The sequence below is a fragment of the Hemicordylus capensis genome, chromosome 5 (genome assembly GCF_027244095.1).
Source record: "Hemicordylus capensis ecotype Gifberg chromosome 5, rHemCap1.1.pri, whole genome shotgun sequence".
Lineage (NCBI taxonomy): Eukaryota > Metazoa > Chordata > Lepidosauria > Squamata > Cordylidae > Hemicordylus > Hemicordylus capensis.
This window is the reverse complement of record NC_069661.1, coordinates 78,393,155-78,405,546: the sequence shown is the minus strand read 5'-3', so window position 1 is coordinate 78,405,546 and position 12,392 is coordinate 78,393,155. Positions and strand designations below refer to the sequence as shown.

At 47.6% G+C, this 12,392-nt stretch overlaps 1 protein-coding gene and 1 long non-coding RNA gene across 3 annotated transcripts in view; one reads left to right on the top strand and one right to left on the bottom strand.

Moving 5' to 3' along the window:
* Positions 1-1,438, bottom strand: part of LOC128328196 (uncharacterized) — a 28,815-nt gene extending 27,377 nt beyond the window's left edge. The window contains exons 1-2 of one of the 2 annotated variants that reach the window (XR_008309072.1): positions 1,336-1,438; positions 447-502 (exon numbers count right to left, since the gene is read on the bottom strand). This is a non-coding gene — a long non-coding RNA (uncharacterized LOC128328196). Of the gene's footprint in view, positions 1-446; positions 503-1,216; positions 1,286-1,335 lie in introns of those variants that run through there. The other variant, XR_008309073.1, reaches the window with a different exon arrangement.
* Positions 1,439-1,569: 131 nt separating this feature from the next.
* HAND2 (heart and neural crest derivatives expressed 2) lies at positions 1,570-7,513 on the top strand. Its single transcript, XM_053257942.1, has 2 exons — positions 1,570-2,847; positions 6,535-7,513. Exons 1-2 carry the CDS (start codon positions 2,266-2,268, stop codon positions 6,631-6,633), a joined length of 681 nt encoding a protein of 226 aa, XP_053113917.1. The 5' UTR covers positions 1,570-2,265; the 3' UTR covers positions 6,634-7,513.
* The last annotated feature ends 4,879 nt before the right edge of the window (positions 7,514-12,392 follow it).

Below are 12,392 nucleotides of genomic sequence, written 5' to 3'. Positions count from 1 at the left end.
TTGGAACGTTCTACCCCATTAGTCTTCCTGAAAAGTCGGCGGATATTCTTTTTGCCCTGATGTTGAGTCTTCTGGAAGGAGGGCGACAGCCACTTTCTTGGCTCAGACCTTACCTCCCTGTTACCAGTTTCTCTGTGAATTGCTACTTGGGATCTTTTTTCCTCTTAGGATTTGTTCAACATTCCCCAAGTAAAAGATGAAATAGAAAATAAAGCTTTCTATATATCTGCTGGCTTTCTGCCTGGCCTGCCTATTAAATATCTCTTTAATGACTCCCTGCCCATAAGTGAAACCCCTTTGCTGCAAGCTGTCTGGGCATTTCTGTGTGTGTGTGTGTGTGTGTGTGTGTATGAAACAGGAGAGATGCAGAGAGATCTTTATAACTTTGTTAATGGAAACGAGAAAATAAGCTCTCGACATGGTGTAAAAACGATTCGGTTACTTACCCAACTGGATTGGCAAGGAAGGCACAACTGATTTCAGGCAAGGAAAAACACCCAAGCTGAAAGAAAAAATATTCGGATTTACATCGTTTTATCTTGAAACCCCCCCCCCAAAAAAAAATTCCTTAAAGTCCCACTCCCTTGGCCATTTGGGCAAACGATTGCTTAGCATCTAGGAAGCAAATTCACTGGCTTACAAATATTATAGTAATTTGTTCTTATTCATTAATTTCTGCTCCATGCATACTCCAATCCACAATCCATTTATGTCAGAGTGGTGGTATAAACCTAGCAGGTGATGCCTGGAGTAATGTGGATTGTAGACAAAAACGCATTTAACACGGTCCTCTTCAAATACATTACATTTGTATAGTCAGACAATACCTCACCGGCACAGCAATTCTGAATACATTTTCCATTGGAAATGAATCTCATCAATTTCAGAATGTACTTTCTAGTGGATGCTAATTTGTTCAATATATATGGAATCCTCTGATATAGTCTCTTCCGCCCCCACACACAATATTTTCCCATTGCAATTGTACATTTACTACACATACTGCTACTATTACGAAGAATATTTATATGCCACATGTTTGTATTTGTAACATAATCAAACTGATCTTAAAATTAAACATAATTTTAACTAGAGACATTAGTATTACTATTACCACCTCTCTATTAGTTACATGATAATCACACACACTCACATTCTTACATTATATTATAATAGTATAATTATATTCCACCAAAACTCTTTGAGGCATACCTACCTGAAATTCTCATTCATATATATATATATATATATATATATATATATATATATATACACATACACACACGTACACGTACATACACATAGAGCAAAGCATTGCTAAATACTTGCATTAACCTCTGTCGATGTGAAAGGGGAGGACCTTTCCCTCGTTTGTTTTAATTATATTATGGATAGGAACAGGAGCCAATCCTAAAAGAGAAGCTGAACAATTAGCAGCGCGAAGATCAAAAAAAAGTTTTATGGCTCAGACCAAGAGTCCCCGCCTCCCGGCTTCGCTGATTGGCAGCGAGAGCCTCTGACGACATATATTAACCCGAGCTGCCCTAAAGATGTAGCTGTACATGGAGATCAGGCTGGGAAATTCGACCAGTGCCCTGCACAGCGCCGAGACTGGAAGGCAATCTGAGTGTTACTGTTCCCCCCCTCCGCCCCCCTTCTTCTTCTTCTTCATCGTCGTCGGCGTCACCATCATCATCTTTCTCAGCAGTTTCTCCATCGGAGCAGGAAGAGTTGCGGATTTCCCCAGAGGCGGACTGTTTGGTTTCTGTCCCCCACAGAGGAGGAAAAAATAATGGGCGCCCTCATGACCTGATCTAAAGGAAAGAATCGCTTCCCGTCCTGGGAGGAGAAGCAACCGGACAGGCTTGGGCAGACGATTCTGCTCAGTCGGAGAAAATGCAGGTGTAAGTAAACGTCCCCAGGTTCTTGAACAACCACCGCAACAAAAACAAGAGATTTGCCTCAGAGCCAAGAAGAGCGCAGTCAGCGAAGCAAACCGACCGGTGGGGGGAGGGCTGGATACCTCTTGTGGGAGGGGGGCTGCTCCCCTTGGCTGGCCACTTCCAAGATTCATCCCCCTCTTCGCCCACCGCATGAGTGCCCGGGGAGGCCCTGATCCTGCCTCCAGGGGGCTTCGGGGACTCTGCCGCAGCGCCCACCCTATGGCGATCCCCCTGTGCTAAGACGAGGCGAGGGCGGTGGTCTACTCGGGAGCGGAGAGCCAGGGGGCAGGATCGGGGGTGGTGGTCGCCCGGGAGGGCGGCGATGAGTCTGGTGGGGGGCTTCCCCCACCACCCGGTGGTCCACCATGAGGGCTACCCGTTCGCTGCTGCTGCGGCCGCTGCGGCCGCCGCCGCCGCCGCCAGCCGCTGCGGCCACGAGGAGAACCCCTACTTCCACGGCTGGCTGATCAGCAGCCACCCCTCGGAGATGTCTCCGCCAGACTACAGCATGGCGCTGTCCTACAGCCCCGAGTACGCCAACGGGGCGCCGGGCCTGGAGCACCCTCACCACTACGTGGGCGGCGTGCCCCCCCCGGGCAGTGGCGGCGGGCCGCCGGGCTTGGGAGGCTGCCCCCGGCCGGTCAAGCGCCGCGGCACGGCCAACCGCAAGGAGAGGCGCAGGACTCAGAGCATCAACAGCGCCTTCGCCGAGCTGCGCGAGTGCATCCCCAACGTGCCGGCCGACACCAAGCTCTCCAAGATCAAGACGCTGCGCCTGGCCACCAGCTACATCGCCTACCTCATGGACCTCTTGGCCAAGGACGACGCCAACGGCGAGGCCGAGGCCTTCAAGGCCGAGATCAAGAAGACCGACGTCAAGGAGGACAAGAGGAAGAAAGAGCTGGTCAGTACCGCCCGCCGGCGCAGGGAGGGAGGGAGGGCACATCACCACCCCCACTGACACCCCCCCTCTCTCGAGCGCCATTGGGAATGGGGGCCACGGTCCTAAGCCCGTTTTCCTGGAAGGCGATCCAGCCTTACTTCCCCAGAACGGCCCGATCCTAGAGCGAGTTTCCTCGAAGTTCAGCCCTCTTGAACTGGGGTTGACTTCCGAATAAATGAGTTCCATGGGGAAGGGCTGGTCTTTGGAAGTAAAGGCCCAGTGGAGTTCGGTGGGGCTGGCTTTCCAAGTAAGCACCATTACGATCCTAAGGCTAGTGGTGTTACGACTGCCGCCACTCCATTATCAGTGTGAATATTAGGCGGTGTAAACAGGAGCGAATCTGAACACCGGGGTTCCGCTTAAATGAGCCGGAAAGAGGAAGGCAGCGACTGCGTAGGGAACCTCATTGATTGCAATAAGATTTACCCACACCTCATGCGTTTCGTGTGGGAGAAGGAGTGCTGAGTGTTACTGAGGTCCAGGGGACTTATTTCCATAAGTATTCTAGGGGCCGCAGATTAACACACACCCCTCCCCGTCTTAAGCACTTTTCCTTGGCCGCAATTCCCAGTCATTCCCGCAAAGCCTCGAGGTCTAAATTCGGATCGCTGCTTGAGAAGTTTGCTCTGGTGGGCACTCGCCGTGGGCAGTATTGTTTCTTCCCTATCAACCCCCTGAAATGTAGGTTTTCTGATTAGATCACGGAAGGTGGTAGACTTTTTCTGAAACCGGAAAATATATTGAGGGTCGGGGAGAGAGGAGTTTCTAGCAGGAAGAACTCCGTCTTCAGATCTGAGCCGGAGGTGTGTGACTAGAGTGAACCTACCTCCCGCTCTTCCGCACAGTCTCATCTTCACAGGCCGTTTCAAAAATATTGGCTTCCCATTCTGTGAACTGGAGCCTACTTCCGAGGCACTGTGTAGGGCTGCAGTTTTACCGCCCTGTGGTACGGGTTCTAATGGAGAGTGAAACTTGCTTCATTGCAAAGGAAATGACCTCCAGTTCCAAGGAAGTGTGTTGAGAACTTTCGCCTCTTAGTAATAGACCTAATTCAGAGAGCCACAAAACGGTTAATCCTGAGCGCTCAGACTGAAGCTATTTCGTACCCTATCTCCATAAGCTTGATCCTACGTGCAATTCCTTGGAAAGGAAATTTCAATTAAAACTGAAGTGATCAATGACCAAGAAGACTCTACTGAGAGTTCTTGGAGAACTGAAAGTCATTTGTTTGGGACGGGCGTCCTCCAATCCCATAAAACCGAAATTCTTGAATTTTAGTCTGTTCCGGCCCACTAAATAGGAGGTTTCGTTTAAATCGCTGAAGCTGCGCCTTCAGCTTTACCAGACTGCGGGTCCAGACGGGAAATGTTCTAAACCTCCGGTTTGTGGATTGAACTCGTTTGTGGGTTGAGCTGTCAGACTGCAATCCACAACTCATTGATTTCAGGAAACTCCAGCGAAAACCAAAAGGGGTTAGACCTAAAATGAGCGAGCTGTAGACTGAGGCCTTAGGAAGCAATTCCACGGATCCTTCTCTCCAGTAAGGGGAGGGGGGCGGCTTTTCAGCAGTTTTCCAAGATCAACTGGGAAATACATATCCTTGGGAATTCCTGGGGAACAAAAATCCCACAAAGACCTTGGAATCCCGGTGGCTCTGTTCAAGATTGCCTTGTGAGTTGCAGATTTCAGATTTATAACACCCGGTGGGATCCCCCCCCCCATTCCCCCCGCCCCCCCTGCAGGATTTTCGCTTCAATCCTGACCACACTCTCTAGGGAGTGGGTCTCACTGAACATAGTGGGACTTATTTCTGAGTAAACATGTTTAGGATTTTGCTATTACTTTAGCTGGAGTCTCTGAGTGCTGACACTCCCAGTAAAGACCCTTTTGATTGCATTTCGGCTGACTCCAACGTTTCTGCTTGTACAAGTACAGTAAACTGGGCGCTGTGGTTCTCCCTTTCTCCAATAGGCACATGGTTGTTTGAGTGATAACAATGGTCGAGTTGACCTCGCAAGTCATACGCAAATGCAAATACCGGCCCATACCGGCCCAATTACGGTTCTTTCTTCTCTCAACATTTCACAGTATTATACCCTGTTGATTTCATGCAAACCAAGAAACTTTAGTAATCACGTGGGGGAAATCGCTTACCATCATAAATTTTCTAGTAATGTTGTTTTGAAGAAGAGTTACTGAGGGCAGAAAATTAGCTGTTGCTAAGAGACTGGAAAGCAGCCCTCAACCTGGATTTGCATAGTTAAATTCAGGATCTTGAAACTTGAAATATATACATACACACATATTCCAGACTGGGCCCCAACAATTTTCTCTTAGGCCTTAAATCTTAAAGGCTGTGATGTTGGAAGCATGTTCCATTGCAATCAAAGGGATTGTACAAGTGCAGTAAACTGGACGCCTTTAAGATTTTAAAAGCCTTTAAGATTTTAAACCACCATGAATTGAGGTGAAAAGAAACGGTAGTTCATAAGCCAAAGAGAAGACCCCACATTAAAATAAATGATCAATCATTATTTGAGGGGTCAAATGCATGTCCATACACCACAACGGAACCTTACTCAGATCCTAAACATGTATTTGGAATTAATCCATAGACCCTGCCTCAAAGTTAGAGTTTTTAGGATCAGGGCCTAAGTGAAAATTCTTGGAGTCTACTACAGGGTCTGTTACATGTTACACCACAGTTCCAATATTTCCCCATTCTAATTGGTGGGAAATTTGCATTTCCTTGTGGTGGGTGAGAATCCTGGAAAAAGCAGAAAGGCACGGAATGTCTTCAAGAATTTGCTGCCCATGAATGCACAATCCTAATTGTGATTTAGACTGGCTATTATGTGAGATGTGTGCACTGTATCTCAGAAGTGAATAAATTAACTTTCCATGCAGTGAGACCGTTATTGTGTTAATAGCATCATGCAGGTGGGAAATGATGTATTATCAATGCAATTTTTAAAAATTACTTGCTGATTTGTTTTGTAGGCCCAGTGTTTACTTTGACATAAGTCCCACTGGATATATATATATATATAGCGTCTCTGTATCTGAGACTGTTGTTTATCTAGGAACCTGTGATTCTGATAGATGATATACAGTTCGGCTACTTTGTGATCTGAGGGATGTTTTTGTTTGTTTTTAAATGTAGATGTTGGTGGGTCTTCAAACTTGTGTGTCAGTCTATCTATACAGTTTACAATTGCTAGCCATACCTAGTCCTGGAGCTCTCACAGCACTCTGCTTTATCACTCTGGCTGGTGAAGCAGGTCAGTCTCGAAAACTGTTAATAAAGACAGTGGAGATAGACCACTTTGATTTTAGTGCCACTTCTCAGCATTGATTCACTTGGAGATCCTTCCGGCTTAACTGTGTAATGAATTGTGCAGAGGCATCGTGCATGCTGAAATGCCTGCCAGAATCTGGCCCTCCACTCTTTCTGGGAATGGGAAAGCAGGAGCGTTTGGATTGATCAGTAGCTGGAAGGCCTCCATTTAAGCCTGAATCTGCTTCGAAGTCAGTTCACAGTTGGCAGTTTCTCCCTGTGGTCCAAAAAGTGCAGGTGGGAGGAGGTTCCCCGGGAAATACCGGGAAATAATCTCTTTATTTCTCCTCTCTACCTCCTTTCTCAAACAGAACGAAATCTTGAAAAGCACAGTTAGCAGCAATGACAAGAAAACCAAAGGAAGGACTGGCTGGCCGCAGCATGTGTGGGCTTTGGAGCTCAAGCAGTGAGCAAGACGAGGAGGACTGGAGGGAATATCTGAGGAGGACTCTGGACCTTCACAAGAAATGGCTGAGCTGAGGAGGACTTGTTGTTTTGGAATCGTCTGGTTTATTTATGTGCAATTTCCCTCCCCCTAATCTCCCCTTAAAAATGTGGATCTTGGAAGAAAAGCATTCCATGTTTGAATATATGAAGAGGAAAACTCCAGCGTGGTAAGGGGTAACGTGGTCTCCATAGTTGTGTGCGTGCGTGTGTTCCTGTGTGTGATTTTATTTTTTTATTTTTTGGTGAATGTTATTTTGCTTTGTATAGAACACAAGGGGCAAAAAAAAATCTTGCAGGCATTAGTGTGTGTAAGTGAAGTGTATATCTTTTAAACCTGTCCTCTTGGGTAAATGTGTGGATGGGAAACTCGAGTCAGAGCCTCTGCCCCCCCCCCCCAAGGTTTCCAGTCTTCACTGGGATGGGACTTCAGTGTAGTGTTCTTTTCCTCGTGGTCGCTTAACAGCTGGGAAAGGTTTTCGACAGCTCTTTTGTTTATGTGCACTCCGGTCCTTAAGGCAGCAAAACAAAAATTAAAATTAAAAGAAAAAATCCGTGGAGCTGAATTAATATTGCAAGGTGTAAACGCTGTAAGTATTCAATAAACCACTGTGTGTGTGTGTTTTTGTACTAAAAGCAAATCTTACCTTGTGTACCTCGGAGAGGAAAACAAACACCTTGTTACGGTTCACATAATATTGGAAAGTAAATTATATAAGCTGCCATCCTATGCGGGGATGTTATTTGAGGAAACCTCACTGAGTCGGTGAGATTTGCTTCGCAGTCAGTATTTATAGGATCGGGCTGCAAATTGAAAAATAAAAAGATTTTTCTTTACAAATGCTTTATGAGAAATAGAACGGCAGTTTTCTCTGTTTAGACGTTGAAAGAATATGGAAGAGGTACTTTGGGGGACTTTAAGCACGTTTACTCGGAAGTAAATTCGGGGGTGCCTTTGAGTTATGTCGAAAGACTATTTCTTCGTTTCTAATGTGTGTCACGGTCTAGTTTTGCTTTTACATGGGCAGAAGTGCAACTCTGCATCGAGGCAGTTTGTGCTTTGCTTCACCGAGAAAGAAAGCGGGAGTAGGCCGCTAGTAAAGTGTTCGGTTGTGAACGGAGGGTATGTTTGGAAAGGAACGAATGGAACCGCCTCTTGATGTTGAATCCCTACTTTTCAGAGCTATTTGCTCCCGAAGGCAGTTTTGTGTATTGTGTCCAGAAGGGCAGTGGCACCGCAGGGCCTTGTACTGAACGGCCTTAGTGCTTTGGCTGGGGGAAGGCCAAAGGAGGTTTAGAGAGCCTTGGTAGAAGTGATTATGTAACAAGGCATTTCACGTCAAGTATGAAACGGCGAACAAGTCTGGGGATTTGGGAACGGGGAAAATGTAAGATTTACAACGAGCTGCAGCGACCTTAATATTAACTTTGTGGTTCCCAAAAACTCTCCTGGGCTGCACTTTTCCAATTCGCTGCCAGGAGCCCATTTTTTATCTAGCTCTGCCTGGCAAGAATTTGCAGATTGGACTTTATTAATGTTTCAGATGAGGGGCGGGGAATCCGGGGTGGGGAGAGAAACCCGTCTGGATCCTGCCCCCCCCCAACAGATCAGGGCTGTTGTGAAACAGAACCAGTCGAGCAAGCAGACCTGCGGGCTTGGAAACTGACCAGCGCCCAGGTCCTTCTTCGGGGAAGGCGAAATGCGCAGCACTTGAAGACTTTTTGGAACCGCCAGGATTCCAAAGAGGAAGGCGGACGCTCTCCGCAGGGCAGCGTCCCCTGGACGGAAAAAACTGGCATTTTCTCCTCCTGTCTTTGAAACAGGCAAGTATTCAAAGGCGTTTGGGTGAGGAAAGGCACAAGCCTGATTACGTTGGCTCCCACTGATTTGCGTAGAACCCCCTGAGGAAGCTTGCGTGCGTCTTAATCGGGTTTGGAGGGTTCAGCGAGAGAATTCCTCATCCTCTCTTTCAAGCTCTCTTTTAGATTTCTGTAGCCGCGGGCTGCCCTCGTGGATGTACCTTGAAATCCATGTTGGCGCTTCCCCAGATGTCTCTATTCGCTCTCCCTTTTAAGTGGCCGGGCTCTGACAGAGAGGGGAGGCAGGTTTGCAGTTGCCCATAAAAAGATAAGCAGAGGCCTTTTACACCGTTGGCCAGGCCTCCCTGACAATAGCAAGGTTGCGAGGTTAGAACAACTAGGCCAGCCTGATGTGCCCTTCCCGCGGCTCGGGGTCAGCCAGTTTGGGCTGGGGCTGGCCGGTGGGGCTGTGTTTAGAGACACTTGCCTTGGAAGGAAGCGTCTCTCCCCCGCCCCCCAATACACAGAACTGTATCTGTTAGTTATGCTTTTCTCTCCCATCGATACCGCTGGTAGATGTTTGGCCTCCCACGCCCAGCCACTGCAGAGCGCGGCAGCACCATTTCTGACTTAGGCTGCTGGCGATGTCAAAAGATAGGCGGCTTTGGATTCTGGCGGGCCAAGGGAAAGCAGCCGCGAGCTACAGATCGCACTGCCAGTTTGGATGGAGGACCAGCATTGGGTTTCTGTGGGGTGTGATGGGGCGTGGGGGCGGGGGGACGCGTAGGGAAGCAGCCGGTCGGCTTCTCTGGCTGTTAGGGTGGGCATGGCCATGGGCGCTGTCACGGAGATCGCCTGCACTTCTGGATTAGAAACTACATCTCTGGCTATCTCATACACCAATTCGCCTTTCTGGGTGACTGCATGATGTTTTCACCGAAACATATCCAGGACTTTAGGAGAGCCAGGCTTATGATATGCCCTATAGATGCAGAGAGTGGAAGCAGGACCGATTATGGAAGCAGGGCCAGGCCCTAAGCTATTTCAGACTTAAAGGGCCCCATAGCATTACTCTCACACAGTCCTGCTGGCCTGCTCATGGTTACAGCAGTGTTTACCTGAAGTGGTAAACACCGCCTGTAACCGTGAGGGTGGGAATTGGTCTAAATCGGGCCCTGGTCTAATACAAACTGGATATGACCTACAGTTATTTCTGCACCGATTTGTAAACTCAATATAAGTATATTGTTGTCTTATCAGAAGGATGTCTGCTTCACAGTATTTTCCTCTTTATTTTTCAACCAATTATGTAAAACTGAAATTTTGCCGTTTTTTCCTATTCAGAGACACACCCCCACCTTATAACCGGAGGCTCTAAGCTGTAGCTTCCTTAGCTTGTGACTAAATCTGGCACTGAGAGGAAGGAAGGAGGGAAGGAAGGAAGGAAGGCTTTTCCTGCTTTAATGAATAAAACTTCTTTTCTTCTACCCTAATTCCCTTATCAGACTCTTCCACTTCGCATATTCCTCCTCACAAGCAGCAACAGAACTGAAATCTGCATCTAGTTACTTACCAGAGATCATTTTAGAGATCCCTGCATTCACACACATTTCTTATACATCCACCATACAATTCTGCGCACAGTTTCCTGAGGATAAGTTCCCTGGATGCCATGCAGGTTTACTTTCAAACTGAAGCTGAGAGTAGAAGATCAGGTAGTTACAAACCAGTCTGTCTCTAAGACTGAACTTTATTTTGGAATGGGCTGAATATCTCTCTGTGTTGAAATTTATCACAGAGAGTATGCATGTTTAAAGTTTTCAGCCAAGTAGTCAAGGGTGTGGGGGGAGGGGCAAAAAGGTGGGCAAGTGCCCCCTCAACAAGCCCCTCACCTGCTCTCCCATTTCTGTTTCAGAAACCTAATATGTGGGACAGAATTGGCACACCCCTAAATGCACTTTGCTTCTTCTGCCCCTCCCCCCATTTCTTTCCCCCTGGTGCGACCAGTGGAAGTAGAGCTGAAATCTAGCAGGGAAGGGACACAATCCAACCAAAGCCTGCGTTTACTTGCGTACTGAAATCAGTGAGCCTTACTTCTGAGTAAATAGCAGTACCAGTTGGTGTGCACCATGCAAGCGTATACATTTGGTGGGTCGTGCCCTAGATTTGTTTTTTGGTGGCTTGGGATGCACGCTACATGTCCAGTTTAAAAAAATAATAACCCTAAAAACAATTGCTTGGAAATAAGATCCATGAATTTCAATGAAATTGATTTCTAAGTGAGTCTGTTTAGAACGGTAGGCACATAAACAAATACCAGGTAGAGGCTTTCTAGCATTTTTCAACAAGATGCTCAATAGGACCTTTGGCTTTGAAATCTCTCTCTCTCTTTCTCTCTCATTCGCAGCTGCTGGGGCTACAGGACCCACTGAAAAGTGGCGGGTGGGTGAGGACTAAGAATAGAGAGAGCTTGGAAGGGGGGGCGGAGAGGGGAACCTTTTTAATTGCTCGGTAATGGGTCTGTTGCTGTTTTCTCAGGAGCAATCATTCCTGGAGCTAAATCGCAAGAGCCCTAGACAGGCCGGAGCCGACAAAAATGTAGCTTTTGACGTTAAAAGCTAAATGGGGAAGCGGGGCGGTAGAAGGTAAATTGATGGTCGATTGGGATGTCAGGAGCCCTGGCCCCAGATCGCCCGGCTGGAGCTGCGCGCCTGATAAGGTCCTCGCTTTGGTGTCCGGCCCTTCGGCAGGAGATTCCCTGGGAACTGGGACCAGCCTGGCAAGAAAGAAAACTCTCTCTCTCTCTCTCTCAAAGTGCTTGCTAAGGTCAGGCCAGAACTTCTCAGCCGCCTTGTCCATCTCTCCACCCCCACCTCTCCCGCCGTTGATATCTGCCCCACAGTGAGCGCCACAGGGAGTGGAGAGATAGAGGAAGGCCTGAGAAAAGACAAGGATCCTTCTTCCCTGTCGCCTCCTCGCTGGTAATTGCTAAAAGGCTGGAGCGACCTCTTTGCTAGGTAATCGGAGAGGGAAATTAATGAATGGGCCACGGCCAAAGAGAGAATCGTCTGCAGCTGCTTTGGAAACGGTCGCCTCACGGAAAGGTCGACGCGCTTGGATTGCAGCCGGTGTCAAAGCGAAGCGGCTGCAAACAGAAAGAGCCGCGCATCTTTACTGCCTCTGAGTGGATGTACATAGGATCGGGCTGCAAGGGTTGGCAAGGAAGGGGTTGACATCCTCCTTCCCACCCGCTCCTAATTACGTCCCCTCACAAGTCGCGCTGAGTTCAGTGGGGCTTTCTTCTTCAATTTAAGCACTTAACTTGGAAAGGAATATATCGCTTAAATCAAGAGCACTTTCCTTCCCAGTAAATCTAGGATCGGGCGCCATGCCAGAACGTGATGCTTCCAGCGCAACCCTCAGTTCCTACACAGGGAAGCAAATTGCACCGAAAAACACTGGACTTGCTTCGATCTAATGGTGATTTGGAGACGGTACCCGAGTTCAGCCCACATCTTACTTAAATCCGTTGCAAACCTCTCGTCGATTTGCATAGCTATTAGCTGTGCTTTAAGGCTGTAGACCTGATTAAATCCCATCCATCTTCCGGTGCTTTCCATCTTATTAAGCATGCAGGCGTTTGAGCTAATATCTATTTCTTTAAAAATAGCACAATTGACTTGAGATCAACGGGGCATACATTCAAGCCATTTACAGTATTTTGCTTGCGGGCAAAAGTGCTGCGAGGAGTCAATGCGCATTTTCAAAGATCTCGGCACTCTTATGCGTATTCAGCGATTTTCAGATGTAGTTCATACGCGCTTTAATTTTGGAAGATTAAGGAGTTTTATTCTGTTCTTCAACCCCACCCCACCCCCGCTTTTAATTGGATAACGCAAATAATCGTGTCTGGAAAACTTGTGCG